General features: G+C 43.1%; 1 protein-coding gene across 3 annotated transcripts in view; it reads left to right on the top strand.

The window, feature by feature from the left end:
* PRKG2 (protein kinase cGMP-dependent 2) overlaps positions 1-23,685 on the top strand; it is a 161,244-nt gene extending 137,559 nt beyond the window's left edge. For 2 of the 3 annotated variants that reach the window (XM_033940049.1, XM_033940051.1), the window contains 6 exons: positions 5,588-5,729; positions 10,906-11,069; positions 15,496-15,618; positions 16,555-16,617; positions 17,777-17,843; positions 23,231-23,685. In XM_033940049.1, coding sequence (XP_033795940.1) covers positions 5,588-5,729; positions 10,906-11,069; positions 15,496-15,618; positions 16,555-16,617; positions 17,777-17,843; positions 23,231-23,326 — 655 coding nt within the window. In that variant the 3' untranslated portion in view covers positions 23,327-23,685. The remainder of the gene's footprint in view (positions 1-5,587; positions 5,730-10,905; positions 11,070-15,495; positions 15,619-16,554; positions 16,618-17,776; positions 17,844-23,230) is intronic. The other variant, XM_033940050.1, reaches the window with a different exon arrangement.
* Positions 23,686-24,397: the final 712 nt, after the last annotated feature.

The following is a 24,397-nucleotide window of genomic DNA, read 5'->3' as shown; positions in this document are numbered from 1 at the left end:
TTTTGTTCAGTATTGAAGATGAGAGAATGACATGGTAATTGTTACCTGCGGCTAGCCGTGGGTAGTCAAGGGTAATCCGCCAGAACAGGGGAAAAAAATCAACTGATTGCCACAGGTACGGGGAAAAGGCCATTCACCGCCCTGTGAAGCGGCAAATGGCATTGTCCTTGCAGTAAAGGATCTGCCGCAAGTTGCCTCCCTTCCCACCCCTCCAGGTTCACAGCCCCCCTCACAATCTCATGTGTCCAGCAGAACCCCCTCGCAATCGTGGGTGCAGCAGCTCCCTCCCATCGCAAGTCTAGCAGCTACTCTCCCTATCGTAGGTCGAACAATCCCCCATCCTTGCACCCAAAGCGTTTGCCGCCACCGCCCAGGATTCCATTTATAAACAGGCTTCCCTCCATCAAAACCAACCCAGAAGGCTTCCCTCCAATGTCAGAGCCTTTTGGGTCAGCCAGGTATCCCAGGTACCTCAACAGTCCTCCTTCCAGGTGGGCTGCTCTTTCCTGCCTTCAGCAGCACTTATTTGCAGGGATATATGCAGCGGCTCTTGCATGCTGCACGTGGCTGACTCGGAAGCCAGATGGCTTCAAGGTCAGCCACGTGCAGGGTGCAGAATGCAGAAGCCCCGGCTGACCCAGAAGGCTTCCTTCCAACATCAGCTCTGACATTGGAGGGAAGCCTTCCGGGTCAGCTTCAGCGGAGGGGGGGGGGCTTCCCCAGCTGGATGAGCCTGAAGGGAACAAGTAATGGAGAGAGGGGATAACATGGGACAAAGGGAGAAAGGGGGGGGGAGGAGTGCATTGGGACATAGGAGGGACACAAATTTGGGACAAATGCTAGAAGGCGGGGAGGAGGAAATGAACTTGGAATACAGAAGGAATGGAGGGGGCATGAACGTGGGACACAAGGAAGGGAATAGAAAGGGAGAATTGTTGGGCAGGAGTGTGTAAGTGAGAGGGAAAGAGATGGTGCATATGGGGAAAGAAAGAAAGAAAGAAAGAGGAAAATTGTTGGGCATGGAGAGAGAGAAGAGTGAGGCAGAGATACATGGGGAAGAGAAGGATGAGAGGGAGACATGTTGGATATGGTGGTGGAGAGGGAACAGAGGGACAGATTAAAGGGGATGCAAGGGGGGAGGAATGTTGGACATAGTAATGAGGGAGAGGTGTGAAATGGTGCTTTGAGAGGGATGATAGAAGGATAAATTTTGGGCATAGGGCTGGTGGGCAATGGTGAAAAATGTTGCACATGATCTGGGGATGAGAGAGGGAGAAATGATGGATGTGGCAGATGAGGGAGTGGAAGAGAAGAACCTTGGATCTCTCTGTACACAGGGCAAGGGGATCATAGAATGGTGAGATGATGAAGGAAGAGGGAGGGGGGAATACTAGAAAGGGATGTATATGAGACATAGAAGGGAGTTGGACATGTGGAACAATACATACACAGAGATAGAAGATGGATGGTGAGTATGGAAAAAGTAGAAATGTTAAATGGTCAGGAGACCCTGGCAAGTGAAATAAAAGAACACAAAAGAAAACAGAGGCCAGCGCCTGAAACCAATATGATTTGAAGAATAAAATGACGAGACAACAAAAGGCAAAAAATAATAATTTTATTTTCTATTTTGTGATTAGAATATAGGTTTTAAACAGTGCTGTCACTATACTAACACCCCTGGACCAGTCGCTGATTTTTGTCGCCAAAAGCCGATACCGCTCTTAGAAAATGGCTCAGTGATTTTAAGGAATCCATTGGAGTGCTCATTTTAATGTTGAAGAGCCCATTTGCATGGCAGTGTCAAAGATTGCTAGAAAGATCGCTAAAGACAGAGATAAGCCGTTTTGATAATCCACCGCTAAAATGCGTGCAGGCTAAACAGTCAGAAACCCGTTTTGTGACCTCGTTAAAATTTTGTGAATCTGGGCCTATAGTTCTTAAATAAATCAGTTTTAATCGCCTTCCAATATCAAGTAGATGCCATATAGGAAAAAGAAGACTGAAAAACTTTCCTGTATTTCACATTTCTTGGTCTAGGAAAAGATAAGTTAAAGTGCTGAAAAAGATGTATTTTAGTAGAAACTGATCTGCACATCAGCTGCACTTTGTATAATAGATTTAGGCCTTAGATTTAGGCCCACTCTCTCCCGCTGCCACACAACCCCCCCCCGCCTCCAACCCCTCTTCCCCGTGCTGACCGAATGGATGCCTACTCCCTGCGGTCAGCTGGCCTGCCTCTTCAAAATGGGCCTTCCCCTCCCTGGTGCATCCTAGGATACACTGCGGAAGGGCCTGAGGCTCTGGCCCAGATTGTTTAAGCCCCTCCCTGGATGGACTGGAAAGGGGTCTAAGGTTCTGATTTGCCCAGAAGCCCCATAGGAGGGGCCTTACGCGTCCAGCCAATCAGAGCCTCAGGCCCCTTCTCGGATGCACTGGGAAGGGGCCTAAGGCTCTGACGGGCCTGGACACCCCATGGGAGGGGCCTTAACCTGGGTCAATCAGAGACTCAGGCCCCTCTCTGGTGTATCCCAGGATGCACTGGGGAGGGGAAGGCCTATTTTGAAGAGGTGGGCCAGCTGGTTGGAGGGAGTAGGCATCCGCCCAGTCATCTAATTCAAGGTATGTGGAGAGGGGTCAGAGGTGTGTGGGGTGTTGTGTGACAGCAGAAGAGAATGGGCATCTCTCCTTCTGCTGGGGGGGAGTTCACTTGGCAGTGGGAGAGAGTGGGCATCTCTCCTGCTGCTGGGGGGGGGGGGTGTTGGCAGCAGGAGAGAGTGAACATCTCTCCCGCTGTTGTTTTGTTTGTTTTTTCTTTTTGCATTTATTTATTCTGTGTATGTGCCCATCGCTATCGCCAGTGATGGGCACATGCAAATTTAGCTTTATTTGCTTTAGCGAGTCTTTGCGTCTTTCCACCAACCTCATTTACATGAGCATTTTTGGGAGAATGACTAGCTTTTTTATAATTCGCTATCAGAACAGCCGCGATAGCAGCCCATCGCTTTTTAACGCGGTTTTTGAGAATCTAGGCCAGGGGTGTCAAACTCAATCACATAAGAGGCTGAAATCTAAAACACATGCTAAGTTGCGGACCAAATTTTTATTTCTTTAATTTTTTTATTTATTATCCTTTTACAATTTATCAAGCATTTACTGTCTTGAAAGAGATCAGAAAATACAGAAAGGAAAATTATCCTATATATACACTAAAATGTATACTGCAAATATAATCAATTATTCAGTCCACAAATTTAGAACCAAGAAAAGAAATAAATTTAACAATTAACAGAATAGTTATTCAAAAATAGAGTGACGGAATGGTTATCCCTCCTACAGCCAGTAGACAGGTCATTCATCAAAGACTAAGAGATCAATCAACCTTTCTTTTAGCCCTAAAAAATCTAATACTTGTTTAGGCTAAAAAAAAAAAAGGAAATTTTTACTTTGATAAGAAATAAAACATTTTTCTGGAAATTTAAGCAAGAAAGTAGCCCCAAGGGCCAGGACTCTTAGTTGCAAGGCAAAGAATTCCTTTCTACATCTCTGGGTTTTCAAAGCCAGATCGGGAAAAATTCTAACATTTGAGCCCAAAAATTTGTCATTTAAGTGATGGAAATACAGACGTAAAACATATTCTCTATCATTTTCCAATGCTAGAATCAGCAGAAGAGTGGTCCTATCTATAACTACCTCAAGGGAACTTTCTAGAAATAAAGACAAATCAACATTATCTTCAGATTTTCCTTTAGGGGTTGACTCCCCTTGAGGTCTCCAAGTAACAAGCCCTAACAATTGGAGGTAGATTTTCCATTGGGATGGCTAGGACTTCTTGAAAGTACTTTCTCACCATCTCCATGGGAGAGATGACGGGACATTTAGGAAAGTTCAAAAGTCTCAAATTATTTTTCCTAAGTGAGTTTTCAAAATTTTCCAACTTGCGAGAAATAAATGATCTTTCCTTAACCATTTCGATTTGGACAGACTTTACTTCCTTCAAACTCTCCTCTTGTTTCCCAATTTCTCAGTTAAATTAGTTAGTCGCACTCCCTGCTGCTCAACCTTGGAATAGATTGTCCATAGTCAGTTTTGATGGATGAAAGACTCAGTTTAAGGTTGGCATCCATGATAGATATGGCCTGCCAAAGCGCTTCCATATCAATTTTCTCAGGTCGTTTAAGCTCTCCAAAACTGATGTTATTCCCTCCAGAAGCACGTCTCACCTCTCCTTCCACGGTGTCAGGGGTTAGCTGGTCAAGCTTTCCAACACTGTCATGCTGAAGCTCCAGTACTGGCGTACCTCCTCTGCTGGAGTCCATTCCTCCCACATCGGGCAGCTGAACTCCTGCATCTCCCTGTATCAAAGCATTTCCGGGTTGGGGAGGAATTGACCTCTGCTCCGGGCTCAGAAACACCCAGGCAGCTACTGCGCTGAGTTCACCGGAGATCTCCGGACTCACTCCCAAAGTAGGTTGGATTTCCATAACTGAGCGGGCAAAAGTGGTCTGTATCGTTAGCTGGATCAAGCGCTGTGGGGTCCAAGTGCCATTCAGGTCAGAGTTGCGCTTCATGGTAAGTTGAATGAAAAAGAAAAACTCTCAATATACACTGCGACCTGCTCAGATATCCGCACTCGATGCCATCTTCTACAAAGCCGCGCAGCAATAGCCCCAAAGCCCTTTAAATTTCTATGGGCTTCGGGGCCGTTACTGTGCGGTTTTGTAGAAGAGGGGGTTAGTCTTAGTAGAAGTATAGATCCTTCCTCACCCTGAGACACCAATCCAGTGATTCACCTGGTTATTTTCACCTCCTAGATGTTACTATACTTAATTCCAACTTTATTCAAATAGTCATTCAAGGCATAGACAGTAGAATGCTTTTTTGTTTGGGGGGGCTGAAATTTCTACCCCAGACCTTGCCCAATCTCTGCCCCAGATCCTGCCCCCATAATAGTAGCCTGCCCCCATAATGTCCTTCTCTCATTCCCAACCCCCGCCCTTCCCTCTGGATCATACAGTACAACAGTCCCCAGTTCCCTACTCCCCCACCTACCACCTCCCCGCCGCCAAAATTTAAAATCTTTGCACAGCTGACATGAAGCCAGCCTCCCACCATCGGCTTGCCCAGAAAGTGTTCTTTTTGCAGATCTTCCTCTTCCCGCGTAGGCAGGTAGCTACAGAAAGAACACTTTCGGGGCAGGCTGATGGCAGGAGACTAGCTTTGCGTCGGCTGCCTGAAAATTTTAAATTTTAAAATTTCAGCGGTGGGTAGGTGGGGAGTTGGGACTCTAGGAGAGTGTAGTCTCAGGCGCACAGTTACTGCAGGCTGCATAAAATGGCCAGGCGGGCCGGATTCGGCCCAAGGGCCTTGTGTTTAACCCATGTGATCTAGGCCTATGTTTCTGCTGAACCTTCCCAAAGTACTGAATGCTAATTGCCATTTTTCTATTGTTGTCAATATGCTGGATTAAGTAGTTTTTGTATAATTTTTTAATTATGGAAATTCCTAGATTACTGTTCTAGTACTTCTTTTGTAATCAGCTTCTTAGACCTTTAGTGGAATATAAGATCTGACTGTAAACCTGCAGGTGCTTCTTCGAAGAAGGGACAGCGCGCTTCTGCATCGGCTGTGTCCTTGAGGCGTTCGACTATTTGCACCATCGGGGAATTGTGTATCGTGATCTGAAACCGGAAAACCTACTCCTTGACAGTGAAGGCTACGTAAAAATGGTCAGTTTACTTCTCCACAGTGTTTTTGTTTTCAGTTGGCTGAAAGGCCTTTGAAGTCATGACTGTTTTAGAGAAAATATTTGGACTTTGTGTATAGTGCAACTTGTGGACTTAGGCCCCCTTTCACAAAGCCACAGTAGCGATGCTGCCGTGGTAAATGCACTGAAACCCATAGGAATTTAATGGGCTTCGGTGCATTTACCGTGGCTTTGTAAAAGGGGCCCTTAGGGCAGAAAATACTCCATGTGCTTTATTCTTATAAGGTAGTAAATGGGGTGGTGCCAACTTGTTATGCCATGAAAAAAGAACTATCACAGTTGTCAATTACTGCTTAAGAAAGTATGGAACCAAAAGAAACAGCAATCCTTGTGTAGAAAAAGCTGCTCCAAAGTAATGTTTTTGATTGATAATCTGTAGTTGGAAATGGGAGCTCACAGCTCACGCTGCTATTATGCTCGAGTGTCAACTGGAAGTCATTAATCAACACTGAGACAACAGAAATACATTTGTAATTCTATAACACCTCACAAAGACAAAATGCTGAAACAGTGCTAAAGACATCAAAATAATTAACTTCAATTATGAAATTATGATCCAAGATTACTAAAATTTAAATATAAGGAACTATATAATCAAATAATCATGACACATCCTGCTACGATCTGTATCTAACCGATGTCAGTAGGTTGTGGAACAATTTGGATTCTCATCTCTTTCCTAACCACAAAAAATTATAAGCTATTTGGATTCAAAAAACATATATGACTTATTCTCACACATTATAGCACAAGAACATGCTTGTACTCTTGGCCTAAGGGCCAAGAATTCTTGACATCATTTCTGGGTATTTCTAGAGAAATCAGGAAATATTCTTATTTTTGATCCAAAGAACTTCTCATCCATTACACGGAAATAAGATTTCAAAACTAAAGTTTGGTCTATTCCCAATGGAAAAGGTAGTTTCATAGATGATTCTAAAAACTCAGTAATATTCAAAATAGAGTGATATGTATCTCCTATAAACACGTGGAGGGGCATAATAAAAAACTAACAAACGTCTAAGTCCCCTTTTGGCCTAGGCCCTAAACGCTGAAGTAGAAACAGGGAAAATATCCATTCTCAAAAAAAACATCCAAAAGGAGTTTTTTTTTTTTATAATGCCTGCCTTTACATTCAGCTGTTTAAACGCCCAGACCACCATTATGTTTACATTTACAACATATAATCAACAAAAAAAGCCTAAGTCCCAAACGCCAAACACAAAAGCTTTTAGGCAAAGGAGGAGCCAGTCCTTTGCCTAAAAGCTGGATTCTGGCCTGTCAAAAAGAACACCGGCTACAGAATCCACCCCCACCCTCCAGCAACGATGGTGGCATGAGAGACGGCTCATCTCCCCTGCAGCCATAATGATCCCGAAGTGCCATCAACTGCGGCACTTCGTATCGCTATCGCGACAGGAGAGATAGCCAATCTCTCCTGTCGCGATCCACCCCCCTGCCGACAAGATCAGGCAGGAGGGAGCTCAAACCCTCCTGCCCTGATGCAGCCCCGTGATCGACTGGGGCAGGAGGGAGCCCAAGCCCTCCTGCTCCGGATACCTCCCCAACTCGATCAGGGCAGGCCCAGCGACCCCCCCAACTGGATCAGGGCAGGAGGGAGCCCAAGCCCTCCTGCCCCAGCGATTCCCCCGACTCAGTCGGGGTAGGAGGGAGCCCAAGTCCTCCTGCTCCAGAGACCCCCCTACCCTCAGAATGATGGGCCTAAGGGCCTGATTGGCCCAGGTGCCTCAAGGCCCACACACAGGAGGGACCTTAGGTGCCTGGGCCAACTGGAATTGGCCCAGTTGCCTTAAGCCCCTCCTGTGGGTGGAGCCTTAGGCACATGGGCTGGTTGGGCCCATGTGCCTAAGGCCCTGCCCACAGGAGGGGCCTAATGGGTACTGGTAAATTGGACTTCTTGTTTCTTTGTCCAGTCTTAGCAAGAATACTATCTGCAAATATCATATTCGTCAATCCAGGGGGACTATTGGTAATATGGCCCCATACTCTTAGTGCAGGCTGATTTCTCAGTGTTCATTTGTTCATCGTTTATTCTGTTTCCAGATGTTTGATGTTTTGTTGTGATTTTCATAAAATGAGCAGATTAGATGTTTCTCAGGGAGTTTCCCCATACCCCTCCTTCTTCTGTGTCCACTACTAGAATGATTGCCTGCTTTGTCTCACACTGGAAGTTGGAGGGCAGTCTAGAGGTAAGAGAGAAAGAGCAAAACTATGCAAATGAGGCTTCCTACAAGAGATCTCGAGAGATGGGATTGACTACCCAAGAGTTCAGGAATAGAGTGTGGGTTTACAAGAAAGATTAACAGAAAAATCCAACTGAAGCTGCAGTAAAAAATCACCAAAACGGAAAAAACCAACAGAAACTGCAGGCAATGTACAAGATGCAGGCAAGATTTATTGTACCAAATTAAAATGCAGTAATATAAAAACCTTTTTACCAACCAAGGGCCCCGACACGGTCCGTGTTTCGGACAGTACACCTTCGTCAGGGGTCCATGGTAAATAAGGTATAAGATATACCGCAAAGAATAAGGGTAACAACAAATGCCTGTGTGTTCAATTCGCTAAGGGTCCCTGCCAGAAGTGAAGCGCTTCACTTCTGGCAGTGACCATGGACCCCTGACGAAGGTGTACTCTCCGAAACACGGACCGTGTCGGGTCCCTTGGTTGGTAAAAAGGTTTTTATATTACTGCATTTTAATTTGGTACAATAAATCTTGCCTGCATCTTGTACATTGCCTGCAGTTTCTGTTGGTTTTTCCGTTTTTACAAGAAAGATTACTATGGTAAGATCCTAATCTTTCCTTAGGCAGGACAAATTTCTCTCCAGACACATCAGTGTCTGAATGCTGTTTCAATTTTTGCTTTACAGTAGTGGTTGCTTGTTCAGCGTTTTAATGCATTACTAAATTCATAATGGTGGAAGCAGCTAAGTGGGATATACTTTTCTCTGTAGTGATATGAAATGCAGTTAATAGCCTAAAGCAAAAGAGGCCAATTTCATAGTCTGTCATCACTGTTCATGAATTGATTCATTTTCTTGATGTATTGATCATCTCTGCTCTATCATCAGATTATGAAAATAGCCACCTCTGCTCTGTATCCACTTCCTCCCATGGCACCTGTGCAATTTAACTGGTGATGGTGCAGATGCAATGATCAGTATTTCATGTTATCCAGCCCAGTACTTCATATTCTCAATATTCTATAAACAGATACTGTAAATAAATAGATAAGAAGTGCAGTGGATTTTACAGATGAAATATTCTTAGTATATTTTATTTTCTATAAGACCTATTGTCAATCCAGCCAATATTCAGCACTATTCAATCAGCCAGAAACAGCACTGACCAGTTAAATAGTGCTTAAGTGGTTAAATGCAAATAAGTGCTTAAGTGGTTAAATGCAAGATAACTGATTATATCCGCTGAATATTCACAGTTAGCAGTTAAAAGTTAACTGGCTATATCATGCAATAACCTGCAATTTTCTGCACTGAGCAGCTAAGTTTAGTAGCCAAATCAGGCCACGTAAAAAGTAGGCCTATCTTTGGCCATGACAAACTTAACCAGCCAGCACTGAATGTTGACTTAGTTGGTTAACTTCAATGCTGGTCACAGAAAAAGCCCAGCACTGAATATCCATGGTCACCACCAACCACAAAACTTATCTGGCCTTCCTCCCATGGTCTGACTATCAGGCCCAATGTCTCCAGTGTGTTCTTTCCTATGGCTTAATTCCATCTGTAGAGTAATGAAATTCTCTTAATATGAACATTTGGATTTTGAACATCAGAAGAATATCTCCAACCCCTGGAAGGCCTTCTGTGGTGTTCGTCAGGGCTCTACGCTCTCCCCCATCCTTTTTATGAGCTCTCTCAGAAACATCAAATTTGAAGATAAAAGCATAATGTCCTATGCAGATGACATTTTCTTCCTCATCCCTACAACCAACAACCAACAACCAAATGGACATCACTAACAAAGTTTCAATCTATATTGAACAATTCAAAACTGGGCAACAATCAACAAACTAAAACTAAACACAGCAAAAACCAAAGTCCTATACTTCCACACTGCCCAACAAATGGCATCAACTCACATCACCCTTCGATCGGGCAATATCCTCCAGATTAGATGAATCCTCCAAAATCCTAGGTTGCACTCTAGACTCCACATTCACCATGGAACCTCAAATCTCCAACCTCTGAAAGAAATCCATCTTCACCTTGAGACAACTAAGACTAATTAGACCATACTTTCACCAACACCACTTTGCCCTGATTGTACAACTGATGATACTACTTCAACTGGACTACTGCAACCACCTACATGGGAATCAAGTCCACCTTAATCCACAAGATCCAACTCATCCAAAACACTGCTGTTAAAACTAATCTTCAATGTAAGAAAATACGACTCGGTCTCAGTCTTCTTCAAACAAATACACTGGCCCCACTTCAACCTGATGTACCTCAACCTGATGTACTTCAAAAACACTTCCAGATAAACATGACTAAACTTAACATGCCAATGTAATTTCGAAAGTTCTCTGTAATGTCGCTGTCTATATACAGTCTCTTCCCTTGTAAACCGGTTAGAACTGTTTCTGGTATGGCGGTATATAAAAATAAAATTATTATTATTATCTTTTTTTTCCTGATCTCCAGACCATTTCTGGAGGGCCTCCAGCATGCGCGGATGTGTGTGATGTACTTTGCACATGCTTGTTTATGGCCCTTTAGATGCAGCTGGAGCTCGGGACTTTCCAAAAACCCGGACAAATTGTCGAGTTTTGAAAAGTCTGTCTGGGAACCTGGACAGTCCCCTAAAAAGGGGTTTCCTAGACATCTGGTAATCCTAGTCATTCCTCCATCATTTAGTACACAGTTATCCTGTATTCACTTTTGCAACTAACCTGTGGTAACTGCAAAGCTTTCTGTAATTTAGTAAACAAGCCTCTATGTGCAACAAGAACAAAACTACTGTACATTGATAATAAAGAAGAAAAGCAGCCATTCTACATATAGATAATATATTAATAGCAGATTACCATTTCTTGAGAAATTTCAGTGTGGTAACTTACTTTTTTTTTTTGCTTCTATCACATTCTTTTAGGTGGACTTTGGTTTTGCCAAGAAAATTGGTCCGGGTAAGAAGACCTGGACATTTTGTGGCACCCCGGAGTATGTGGCCCCAGAAATTATCATGAACAAGGGTCATGATTTTGGGGCAGATTACTGGTCTTTGGGGATTCTGATCTATGAACTCCTAACAGGATGGTAAGATGGTGCAGGTGCGACTGCAGATATGAGTGTTCCATGTAACTGAATCTGAAAGGGCATTTCTGCCTCAAATGTATAGCTCACCTCACATATGTTCTTTTGGGTTTAGCTCATGCCTATTCAATAATAGTTCAAGGCAAGTCACATTCAAATAATGTAGGGATATTCCCTGTCCCCAAAGGGCTTACAAAGTAAGTTTGTATCTCAGGCAATAGAGGGCTAAGTGACTCACTCTAGGTCAAGTGAGTGGGATTTGAACCCTGGTCGTTAGACTGTTCCTCCATTCAGGACTCATTTGTGGAACTTAATCAGTGACTGTCTGCTAAGGCCAGTTGCAAGTAGGGATGTGCATTTGTTTGAGATGAAATGGGATATTTTAATAAAATGTTGTAAATGTGAAATGAAATGAAAAGGAACAAAACAGGAAGAACAAATGAAATTTCTTTAATTTTCATTTCTTTTCATTTTACAATTAAGGCCCACCAAGCTGAGGAAAACAAACAAAACAAAAAACGGTTGCTGCTATTGTCTGGGTCTCACCACATCTGGTTAGTTAGTAGAGAATGACACGGGGAAAAAATCTGTCCCCGTCACTGCACCGTCCCCGGCCCACCATCCTCTGCACCGCCCCGTCACCGCCCCGTCACTGTCACTGCCATCCCTTTCACCGCCCCATCACCGCCACTGCCATCCCATTCACCGCCCCGTCACCGTCCCCGCAGCATCCATATAAGCCTCAGTACTGCGAAACACCATGAAGACAGAAGAGAATCCTGCCACCACTACTACTACTACTGCACTGAGAATCTGTTTCAGTGCCTCTGCCCTGTAGTAAAAACATAAAATAAATCAATTGACTTGTCCTCCCTTGCAATGACGTGTCCCCCATGTTCACCTATAGCTCGAATCAGGTCAATTGTGCACACTAAAAATGCAGGTGGATCTGGAACGTGAGCGCAGGCAGGCAGTGATACAAAAACAGCAGACACCCGACCGATTGCAGTGTTCCGCCATCTCCCTCCCTCCATCTCACCTTAGATGTAGAGTATGCCGGCTTTCTTTTTCACCCAGCCGCACGTGCGGGTGCTCATTTGTTCAATATTCTCCTCTGATGCAACCGGAAACAGGAAGTTGTAAGAGAGGAGAAGATTGATCAACTCGAGCAGGCGCGCAAGCGCGGCTTTTTGAACGCGAGTGGCTGGACGAAAAAGAAAGCCGGCATACTCTACAGTGTTTTTCAACCTTTTTACACCCGTGAACCGGCAGAATTATTTTATGGACTGGCAAACTACTAGGACTAAAATTTTAAAACCCTGTTTCCGCCCCATCTCCGCAAACTCGGTCACCTCAATAACTATAGAAAAATAGACAAATACAGTGCAAAATATAGACAGCAGATATAACTTCTCAAAACTGACACGTTTTGATCACTAAATTGAAAATAAAATCATTTCTCCTACCTTTGCTGTCTGGTGATTTCATGAGTCTCTGGTTGCGTTTCCTTCTGTCTGTGTATCCTTTCTTTCTTTCTGCACTCAGGCCCAAGAATTGTCCCTTTCTATTCCCTCCCTCTTTCCTTCCTATGTTCTTAGTGCCCCCGGTGCCTCCTTCCCATGTCTTTAGTGTCCCCAGTGCCTCCTTCCCATGTCCTTAGTGCCCCTTCCTGTCTTTAGTGCCCCCAGTGCCTCCTCCCCATGTCTTTAGTGCCCCAGTGCCTCCTTCCCATGTCTTTAGTACCCCTTTCTGTCTTTAGTGCCCCCAGTGCCTCCTTCCCATGTCTTTAGTGCCCCTAGTGCCTCCTTCCTATGTCCCTCTCACTGCCTTCCACACTTTGTCCCACCCCACCCCCGAATCCTGCCTGCCTACCTTTCTCCCTCCCTAGCCAAAGCCAGCCTGCTGCCTCCCTGCCGCTCAAAAAAAAAAAAAAAAGCCTTCTTCCTTTTCCCCTGCTCTTACCGCCATGCTCATGCTGCAGCTACTAAAGCCGACAGGAAGTCTTTCCGACTCAATTCTGAAGTCGGAGAGGACGTTCTGGGCCAGCCAGGCAGCGATTGGCTGGCCCAGAACGTCCTCTCCAATGTCAGAATTGACGTCGGAAAGATTTCCTGTCGGCTTTAGTAGCTGCAGCGTGAGCATAGCGGTAAGAGCAGGGGAAAAGGAAGGAGGCTTTTTTTTTTTCGCGTGGACCGGCAGAAATTCAACCGGCTATAAGGAGGAGGGAGGGAGATGGCGGGGACCGCGCGATCCTTGATTGCCTCACTGCGGGGACAAGTCTATTCACCGCTCCACAGGGCGGTGAATGGCTTTGTCCCCGTCCCGCAGAAGCCACTATTTTTTCTTCCCCGTTTCGGCGGGCTACCCGCGGCTAAACGCGGCTAGCCGTGGGTAACCCGCCACCGTGTCATTCTCTACTAGTTAGAACTGACGTTTCATCCATCATGCTGTGGCTTTCTTCAGGGTATGCTGTGAGGTCTGAAGTTTATCTTTATATATAGCGGGTACACTGACCTGATTGAGAGCAGGGAGGATCGTTGGTCATGAATTTGAATTTTGGCAGGAAAATTTGTTAGTAACACACATTTGAATTTTGGCTAAAACGTCAGTTCTACCTACCCAGATAGGGCGAGACCTGGACAACAGCAACAATCATGATGCCAGCCTTGGAAACTTAAGACGACAGAAAACAAAAAAACACCCCTGTTGGTCCCTAATCTGGCAGCCCACAAATCTCCTCCTGCTGCCTTTGGAATCATTCTGCAGATCTCCCCCCCCCCCCCCCCCCCTTTATACCCTTTTACCATTTGTAGTAGCTTAGGGCAGGAACAAGCTCCAGTCACTTCTGCCTGCAAGAATAGTAAAAAATGGAGCCAGCCAACCTCTTAGTTAGCCAACGCCATTTACTTTTACTTGTAGAGTTTTAAAATGGGATTGGCATTGACTTGACAAGTATCGGTTTTTATTATCCCAGCTTGGCAGAAGCAACGTAAGACCAATTCTACCCCAAGAGGCAACAAACGGTAAGAGGCTGAGGGATGCAGGCCCCGGGAAGATTTTTGCTTATATTTTTTGCATAGGAAAAATGAGTTGGGCAAGATCCAACATGGTCAATATTTAAAAGGAGTTATTCAGGTAGAAGCAGCTGCAACTTGGGCCAAACCTGGATATTCAGCAGCACTTACCTGGATATCCAGGCAGACAACTATGGCACCATCTAGACAGTGCTAAGGCAGTCTGAGGGCGGAGTCTAGGGGGTGCTGGGAGTTACTATGGAGCTCATTTTCAAAAGAGAAAAATGTCCAAAAAGTGACATAAAGTGCCAAATGGACTTTCTTCTTGCCAAACCATCCAAATCATTATTTTTGAAACTTATTTTCTAAACAGATTTCTAAGCTGTTTGTCTAAATCTCAAGGGGGTGTGTTAGAGTCGTGTTTTGGGCAGGACAAGGTTAGACTTATTAAAATTTTTCTGGCAAACAAACAGGATCAGGGAAGAAATGCCGGGTGCGCGCATGGCAGGAGGGATCAGGGAAGGAACAGGGGGGTGGAGACGAGGGTGGGGAAGGGGCGCAACCACCCCAGGCACGTCTCACCCTCGCTACACCACTAATGGGAACTATGTTGTCAAGGTGTGCACCATTTGCAAAGAGTAAGGACTCGTTTCCAGATAGTGTGTGCATGTGCAATAGTTTACATATACGCTTAAATCTGGGAAAGAGTGCATACTATTATAGAATTGCTAAGAACATTGGAGCAGCGTCAGAGCATTTAGTGGCCCGTTTAGTGGTTTAATAAAAGAGGGCCTGTATTTGTTGCTTGACTTTTGGACGTTTTCCACAAAACATCCCAAATTAGACTTAAACATCATATCAAAAATGCCCCTCCATTTTTGTTTGTTTTTGCTCATTTTTGTATGTAAATGACATGGGATATGTCACTGACATTTCCCATTCCATTACAAATGACAGCATATTCCTATTAATTTTTCATATGCTTTCTCATAGACTAGGTTTTAAGGTCCTTGGGGATTAAATAGGGCTCCTTTTACTAAGGTGCGCTAGCGTTTTTAGCATGCGCAAACCACACGCTAAACAAAAAATATTAACGCAAGATCTACGGAGGCATTAGCATTTAGCACGCACGGCATTGTAGCGCACGCTAAAACTGCTAGCACACCTTAGTAAAAGGAGCCCATAGTTTATTTCTTAAATCTCTTTTAACGCGTGTGTCCATTTATCTTACGTGAAAAGGGCTAGATTATCCTAATCCGAGTTTTATCTCATTGCACCTAATTCTGATTTTTCTTGGAAAACAAGACCAACATGTGCATGAACAGGGGCAAAACCATGGGATGGTTGAGTCTCTTACTTTTAACTTGGGGCATTGGATCACCCTCTTTCTAACTGTCTCTGATCTTTTTCCTTAGCCCTCCATTCTCAGGCCCTGACCCAATCAAAATTTATAATATGGTGATGAAAGGGATTGAGAAGCTGGATTTCCCACAGCGGATTGGAAGGCGGCCTGAGGACTTGATCCGAAGACTCTGCCGGTTAGACTTATGCATCTGACTGCTAAAATGAAAACTAATCTAGATTTGCAAGCTGAATTTCACAAATTCCAATCTGATATTTAAATCCAGTTATATGTTCACCAGCAGCTGGTGAACATATAACCCCAGATTGTACAAATGGCATGTAACATAATTGGCTAATTGGCACATAATTGGTGTTTCTTAACAAGCATTATTTGGAGCAAATTCATAGTTACATGCAAACATATTTTATTCCCAATTCTATAAAAACTGTGCCCAATTTCTATAGGTGTGGCCATGGGAAGGGGCATGGGCAGATCAGGGGAGTGCCAGGAAGTTAGGCATGGTGCTAAACAATGCTATAATTTTGGTACACTGACAAATGAGTGCAGGACAATTGCGCTCTGACAAATGCGGGCCAACAATTGCGCGCAGGGACAAGTGCATGCAGGACAATTGTGAATCTGGAAGGCACTGATTTGCTGAGACTCCTCAGTCCCCATCCCTTGTGAGGGGCCTGAGGAGTCTCAGCAAATCATGGCCTTGTTAGGGTAAGGTTTATATCATGATTCGGGTTCCCATAATCATAATATAAATCTTACCCTAACTCTAGATAGCAAGTGAATGTTTAGTGTATGCTGCCCTATTCGCGATTCAAATCGATTCACTGATTCACTTCGGGTGAATCGATTCAAATTGATTTGTTTTTGAAGAAAATCGGTCTTACCGATTCATCTGCCCCCTTGGTAGAGACCCGTTCGGGCTTTCCCTCTGCCACCGGAGTCCTTGTTTTTTTTTGATGCCAGTAGGCAAGTGCTTAGCTACTATTATTTGCTCACCAGGTTAAGATCCAGGATTGTCATGCTTTGCTAGCAGTCTGCAACCTCAAACTTCAGCCTGGCATCATTAAAGTTGTGAATGTTTCCGACTGAATTTATTTTCTTACTCTTCCAGGCTCAATTCAGCTGAAAGACTCGGGAATCGGAAGAATGGAATCAGTGACATTAGAAAGCACAAGTGAGTGTTAAAGGCAGTACTAACTTCAGATTCTGGGGGAATATGAAAAAGGGCTTTGGGATGGGCAGTAACTTTGTAGCACTAGTGAGTGAAAAACCATTTTGCTAGTTAATACCTACCTAGCTTTACAGATACCAGTTAGTATACTGGGTTTCCCCTGATGCTAAAAAGGCCAGTTTTCAGTGATAAGTATATACCCACATTTGAGCACAGGTATGCCGAAACACAGACTTTGTCGGGTCTTACGAATGCTTTACTTTGTTGAGTTTGGATCTGACCTGTGAATTGTATCATACTTTGCACACCCTCTTCAGACATTTAGAAAGGGGTAGTTGCCTTGATTACCCAGTGAGGTTATCCTCACCATTTTAACTTTTTATTAAACTGTGCTTGGCTCATCCAGAAACCACAGTTCCACTTTATCTTAACATAGTAGATGACAGCACATAAAGACCCGAATGGTACGTCTAGTCTGCCCAACCTGATTCAATCTAAAAAAAAAATGTTTTTCTTCTCCTTAGCTATTGCTGGGCAAGAATCTAAAGCTCTGCCCAGTACTGTTCTTAGGTTCCAACTATTGAAGTCTCCTTCAAAGCTCACTCCAGCTCATCCTCAACCAAATGGCCATATACAGACATAGACCGTGCAAGTCTGTCCAGTACTGGCCTTAGTTTTTCATAAACTTTCCTTTGGAAAGTGGACTAATACATACCATACACATATTATCATTCACAGTTATGTATTTCCTACCAGGTCAAGCACTGTCTGCCATACTATTTATTGTCATGTATCATAATCCGCTGCCAAGCTCTATTAGTTACTGCAGTGTCATACCAAATTCATAACATCACCACCCCTGTATGAGGTCTTGTCCTGTCATATCCTATTAAGTATTGCCATGCTTCTTGAATACCACCATGCTCTCCTCTGTATCGTCCTATCATGTCATGATCTAAAATGTACTGTCATACTCTACATTTCTATACTCATGTTATGTTTTATGATATTTACCCTGTTATGTTTTACTGTGTATGTAAACTTGTAACCCGTTCTGAACTCTTCTGGGAGGATGGGATATAAATCCAAATACATCAATAAATAAATAATACAGATGGGAATCATTCACATAAAGCTGTCCAAAAATGTCTTGATCTTACAGGTGGTTTCAAGGTTTTAATTGGGAAGGTCTGCGTAGTCGAAAGCTAATATCACCACTGAAAAGAGAGGTAAGAGCTTCTGTTTCTTAGTTTGCATGAGACTGCATTTAAAGTAGCAACTATCTCCATCTTCAACATCACAAAGGTTGGCATCTATAGTGCAACATTTTCCTCTTGCTCAATGACTTTCTCTTCCAGCAGTGTAAAGTACTCAGAAAATACTGACTGAATTGGAAAGCTCCGCCAGCAGGAAGATTGGAGCAGGCATGGCGTAAAGATCAACAAAGTGTGGTTGAAAAACAATGGAGAGATTTAGCCCGTGATTATAAAAAATGACTGAAGGAAAAATGCAGAGCATATTATTCTGCCCAAATTGGATCAACTGTGATACACACAAAGCAGGAGAGGGGAGATATGATAGAGACGTTTAAATACCTACGTAATGTAAATAAGCATGAGTCGAGTCTCTTTAATTTGAAAGGAAACTCTGCAATGAGAGGGCATAGGATGAAATTAAGAGGTGATAGGCTCCGGAGTAATCTAAGGAAATACTTTTTTTATAGAAAGGGTGGTAAATGCATGGAACAGTCTCCCAGAAGAGATGGTGGAGAAAAAGACTGTGTCTGAATTCAAAAGGGCCTGGGATAGGCACGTGGGCTCTCTCAGAGAAAGAAAAAGAAAAAGTTACTGCGGATGGGCAGACTAGATAGGCCATTTGGCCTTTATCTGCCATCATGTTTCTATGTTACTAATTTGACAAGTGTTACACTTCTCCCTCCATATTCTCTGTGATAGGGGATTAACAGAACCGCAAATACAGAAAAATCGCAAATAACTTTTTCATATGTTATTTGCTGTTTTCTATTATAAACCATCATGAGTATGGTGAAACCGCAAATAACATGGTGGGAGACCTGGCCTGTTCTTGAAGAAGAGGCAAAACACTGTGAAGAAAGTGCTGTGAATCAGCGATTTTCTCTGTAAACACTTGGAATCAGCAATTTCTCTATGCGAGTTGATGTAATTTGGGGGAGGGGGGGGAGCCAGCAAGCTAAAAACCGTGAATTATTGAAACCACTATTGATGCAACCGCGAATACGGAGGGAGAAGTGTAGTTCATATTGTCGCTCACAACATAAAAATCCTCCATCCACGGATATGTTAGCTAATTATTTTAAAACAAAAGTATGCAATATCAGGGACTCTTGTAATCCTAATTTATGCTATTCTTGCCAACTTAGTTAATAAAAAGGATAATTTATGTTTAGCTAACTTGTGTTGGAGCACATTCGACAAACCAGATTGGTCTTCTTTCATAAGATTATATAAATGCTCACAGTCTTATTGCCCTTTAGATAGCTGCAGTCTGGCAATCATGAGAAAAGCTTCTTCACAGTTCTTAGTAAAGCTCTGTGAATGGAGAGAATCAGCAGGAGGCACTTTCCGCTGGACACCCCCCCCCCCCAGGAGAGAGAGAAGGAGAGGCTGAGTAGCAGCGGCATTTGATGTCTCACACCACCGCCGAATCAACTGCCTAAAAGACTGGCCCACCAGTAGTTTGTTGGAGGAGGCACTTCCCGCCAGATCTCCTCCATTGAGAATATTGACCATTTAAAGCCACTCTCTATTTTTTTTCTTTCATACGGTTCTCAGTTCATAAAAGGACATTACCTCTTATCCCTTGACTTTCTGATTTATTCAGAAGTCTTTCATGAGGTACTTTGTGAAATGACTTTTGAAAATCCAAATACACAGTATCAACCGGTTCACTGTTATCCACATATTCATTCACCCCTTCAAAGAAATGGAGTAGATTGGTGGAGCAAGATTTCCTTTGACTAAAAACCATGTTGGCTTTCTCTCTTTAATCCATGCTTGCGTATATGTGCTGTCCTTTTGTTCTTTATAAATCTCTACCATTTTGCTCGGCACCATTGTCAGACTCAATTCTATAATTTTGCCGGATCAACTCTGGAACCCTTTTTAAAAATCGGCGTCACATTGGCCACCCTCCAGTCTTCCAGTCTTATGGCTTGGCTTTTGAAAGGGAATGCCTAAGCAAGAAAGGATATTCAGATAAAGTGGTCTCTACTCTTTTAGGATCTCGGCAGTTTTTGACATCTCGGGCTTATGTGCACATTTGATGAATCTTCGAGGACTGGTGTTTCACTTGGGTGGTCATTCCCCTACCTATGTCTCTGCTGTACATTTTAGAGTTTTTGCAGGACGGTCTGGAGCAAGGCCTTGCCTGGTCCTCCTGAGGGTTCAGGTACCAGCCTTGTCTTCCTTTAGAGGTCTTTTGCGCGGTTGTCAGTCGTCATCTCTTCCTGATGTGATCCATTTCTTGAGGGTGGCAAAATTCAGCCTCCATTTCACCCTTCAGTTCCAGCTTGGGATCTCAGTCTGGTGCTTTTGGTGCTGATTCAGCCTCCCTTTGAGCCCCTTAGTACCTGTACTCTGAAAGCCCTTTCTTTGAAGATGGTTATTCTTGTAGCCATTACTTCAGCCAGATGTGTGTTGGAGTGTACTTTGGAGCAGAGGCAGTTACACAAGTTGGATGTCCACAGAGTTCTTTGTGCATACGTGAAAAGGACTCAGGAGTTCTAACAGTCAGATTGTCTTTTTGTTCTCCTAGCAGACAGCTGTAAGGGGAAAGTGCCTCTAAGGCTTTGATTGCGTGGTGGATCAAAGAGGCTATCACTTCAACGTACCTTCTTCAGAAGAAAATGGTTCTGGACTTTCTTAAACCTCATTCCTGGGCTGAGACTTCTCTTGTGATCCCAGTGGATATCTGTAAGGCTACAGTTTGGTCTTCTCTGCATTCTTTTATGCGTCACTACCAGGTGCATCCGGACGCTGTTTTTGGTGACTGCATTCTTGTGGTGGCTCTTCAGGGGTCCCACACTTGATGGATACAGCTTTGGTATGTCCCATCTGTCTGTGCCTGTCTGTCTGTAGTCAGTTTGCTAAAGAAGGAGAAATTAGGTTTTACCTGCTCATTTTCTTTCTTTTTGTCTCTCCAGACCATCACAGAAACCACCCAATGTTTTTCTGTTTCATGATGTGAAGAGTCGTTTATGTCTCGGGAATGCAATTTAATGATTTTTGTTTTGCCTTTTTTTTTCTTTTTCTGGGGAGCAGCAGCATCTGGTTCATCTGGTGCAGCTGGTGGACTGTGGGGGCAGGTTTGGTTGCCTGTTCTGATCCTTCTCCAACAGTTATGTTTTGCACTATTAAATGATTTTTAAAAAATGCTTTTTGTTTGGGGTTCCTGCTTGGTTATTCGTTAGACTGATTTTATGAGGGACTGCACAGCCCACTTGTACTGTTAGAATTCAGTGTGTTCTCAGTCTCCACCTGTTGGCAGAGGAGCGTAAACCCATCCGTCTGTGCCGGTCTTGAGGGATACTAAAGAAAGAAAATTAGCAAGTAAGACCTAATTTCTCCTTGGGGGAGTATTGGGAGGGCCATCATAAATTATAAGGGGGTTATAGTGAAATATACATCTGGCACAACAGTGCCTTCTAAAGGTGTCCCATTGCTCTATTGGGATGTCCATTACTGTACTGCCCCTCCCATGTCCTAATCATCTGCATTTGGACGTTTTCAACATGGATAATAATAATTTATTTTCTTATATACTGCCCCACCAGCAGTTCTAGGCGGTTCACAACAGTAAGACTGAACATTTCAGTTAGTAATACAATTTTGAAAAAAACAACTATCATAACTGCTACATCGTCAAATACATAATCAAAACTGGGGTATAAAGTTAGACATTCTGGTAGCCTAGATGTCCGGTGGCCAAGTTGTCTAAGTAGATGATTTTCAAATACAAAATTATATTTGGACATCCAGCAGTTTGCTTTTCAAAAATCCAGCAGTTTCTATTCCTCCAACTTTGGACGTCCAGCTGGAAATATCCAAGTCGGACTTAGACTTTTTTTTTTTTTTGTATTCTTTCAGAGGCTCCAAAGAAAAGCCAATAGCAGACTTTCTAAAGCAGACTTGTCCAACCTTTTTCTATTGGAGGCCACATTTTATGTTTTAATATTTGGAGGGCCAAAACACACACTGTCATATTTTGCCACGTTTCATTAAATAGTGGTAAAATATGTCAGTGCATCATTGCCTTCCCAGCTTTCACCCAACAGTTTCTTTTCCTTCACCTGGTTTCAGCAGAAGAAGAAACAGTGGGATCCCTGCTTCTCCACCACAACTTGGCTCTGTGCAAGCTTGAGCCATACAGTGCCAGAAGTTTAGGTTGGTTTCATAGGATTACCAGATGTCTGGGAAAACTCAGACTGGCTCCGTGAAAAATCACTAGAGTTCAGGTTATGGGTCTGAGCAGAAGTTGCATCAGAGGAGAAGCTTCCGCCCACACACGCACGCTACTCCTTGCAGGCTCCGACGGCTTTGTGAAGAAGTTAACTCAAAACGCGCCGTGAAGGTAAGGGGGAGGAAGATAGATAGATAGATTCAGGTAGGTAACATAGTAACATAGTAGATGACGGCAGATAAATACCCGAATGGTCCATCCAGTCTGCCCAACCTGATTCAATTAAAAAAATTTTTATTTTTTCTTCTTAGCTATTTCTGGGCAAGAATCCAAAGCTTGGGTTCCAACTGACGAAATCTCCATTAAAACCTACTCCAGCCCATCTAAACCCTCCCAGCCATTGAAGCCCTCTCCAGCCCATCCTCCCCCAAACGGCCATATACAGACACAGACTGTGCAAGTCTGCCCAGTACTGGCCTTAGTTCAATATTTGATATTATTTTCTGATTCTAGAGGAAGGAAGGCGGGAGGGGGCCACGCGCAATTGGTGACCGCGCGCATTCTCTCCCTTAACTGCAGGGACAAGGCCATTCACCGCTCCAGGGGGCCTTGTCCCCGTACTCGCAGTGAGCACTTTTTCCCCCCTCACTGTTTCGGCCGCGGGTAACAGCCACCGTGTTATTCTCTAATTCACACACTAAAACTGACACACACCAGTATACAGAGGGTGCTGACTAAATTGACTTCTAATTAATGCCAATTGAGTAAATAATGAGGTGTTAATTGCCAGTTATCAGTGCTAATTGATCTTGTTTAACAATTAAGTTACGCACACAAATGTGCGAACTATGGTGTTCTATACGGAATTTTGGGGTAAGCATCTTGTTTTGCGTTATCTGTATAGGAATATGATAGACATACCCTCCAACAGCTGACATAGAGGCTTTGCAAATGACTGTGGTTTATTGCTTATCACATTTTAATGAAAGAGCCCCAGAATGATTGGTCAGGATGATAGAGTGTTGTCCATGAAAGAGCATGATTTGAACTGGCATTTTAGGAATTCTTCAGATGTGAAACTGAATGCTGAACCCACTGGACTTTACTTAGGAGTTGAAGTGCGTGTCCTAAAGCAGAATGACATCTTGGCTATCACCAGTATCTCTTTCTGTTTCAGCTAAAAGGAATCACCGATTACAGCCACTTTGATAGTTTCCTTCCTGAGCTTGAGGATCCTCCAGACGAGCTCTCAGGCTGGGATAAAAATTTCTGAGGGTCTGCTGTTTTATTCCACTCCCAAGATGTACAAGCTCAGAACTCAGGATTATGGGAAAAATAAGAAAAAGAAAAAAAAATTTTGAATGAAAATAACTGCGTGTTGGACTCATGATACAACTGTAAAGTTCCATTCCTGGTTGATATGAAAATGGAAATGAAAGCTATTTTGATTACTTAATCCATGGAAATGGAAATGAAAGCTATTTTGATTACGTAATCCATCCACTGAACATAAAACCATAGGCCTATTTAATAAGCTGCTTTAGCTGTTGATGAGAATTACTCTGGTGGCTATACTAGTAACCGGAATTAATCCATTAACTTCATATCATAAACATCCGGTTAAATATAATATTCACCCATTCATAAATGAATATACATAAGGAAATACTTTGATACTCGATTCTCAGAGGGTTGATCTCCCGTTGGTTCAGGTGAACAGAGCTCACCGAACCCAATCTTCATAGGATCTCATGGGATCAAAATATAACGTTTTTTATATATATATATATATTTTTTTCTTTCAATTCTTTTGATATAAATAGTGAGTATAAAACTTTCACTTAACTTGTAAGATTTTATTTTTAAGATAGGAGCGCCTCCTAGCTTAAAAATAAAATCTTACAAGTTAAGTGAAAGTTTTATACTCACTATTTATATCAAAAGAATTGAAAGAAAAATATATATATATATATAAAAAACGTTATATTTTGATCCCATGAGATCCTATGAAGATTGGGTTCGGTGAGCTCTGTTCACCTGAACCAACGGGAGATCAACCCTCTGAGGATCGAGTATCAAAGTATTTCCTTATGTATATTCATTTATGAATGGGTGAATATTATATTTAACCGGATGTTTATGATATGAAGTTAGCTGTTGATGAGGCAACTAGGGCAGTTTTATAACTGGGTTCTTCAATTTAGATATCCTGAGAGTGTGTGGTAAGAGTCTATCCTAAAGGGTGATGCAAAATAAAAAGTCACCCACTAAAGTTTTTTTGCTCTTTTCTCAGCAGCCACCTTGAATTTCAACAAGAAATTTTATTTATTTATTTGATGAATTT

Source organism: Geotrypetes seraphini, chromosome 4, assembly GCF_902459505.1.
Source record: "Geotrypetes seraphini chromosome 4, aGeoSer1.1, whole genome shotgun sequence".
NCBI lineage: Eukaryota > Metazoa > Chordata > Amphibia > Gymnophiona > Dermophiidae > Geotrypetes > Geotrypetes seraphini.
This window is presented reverse-complemented; position numbering and strand designations above follow the sequence as displayed.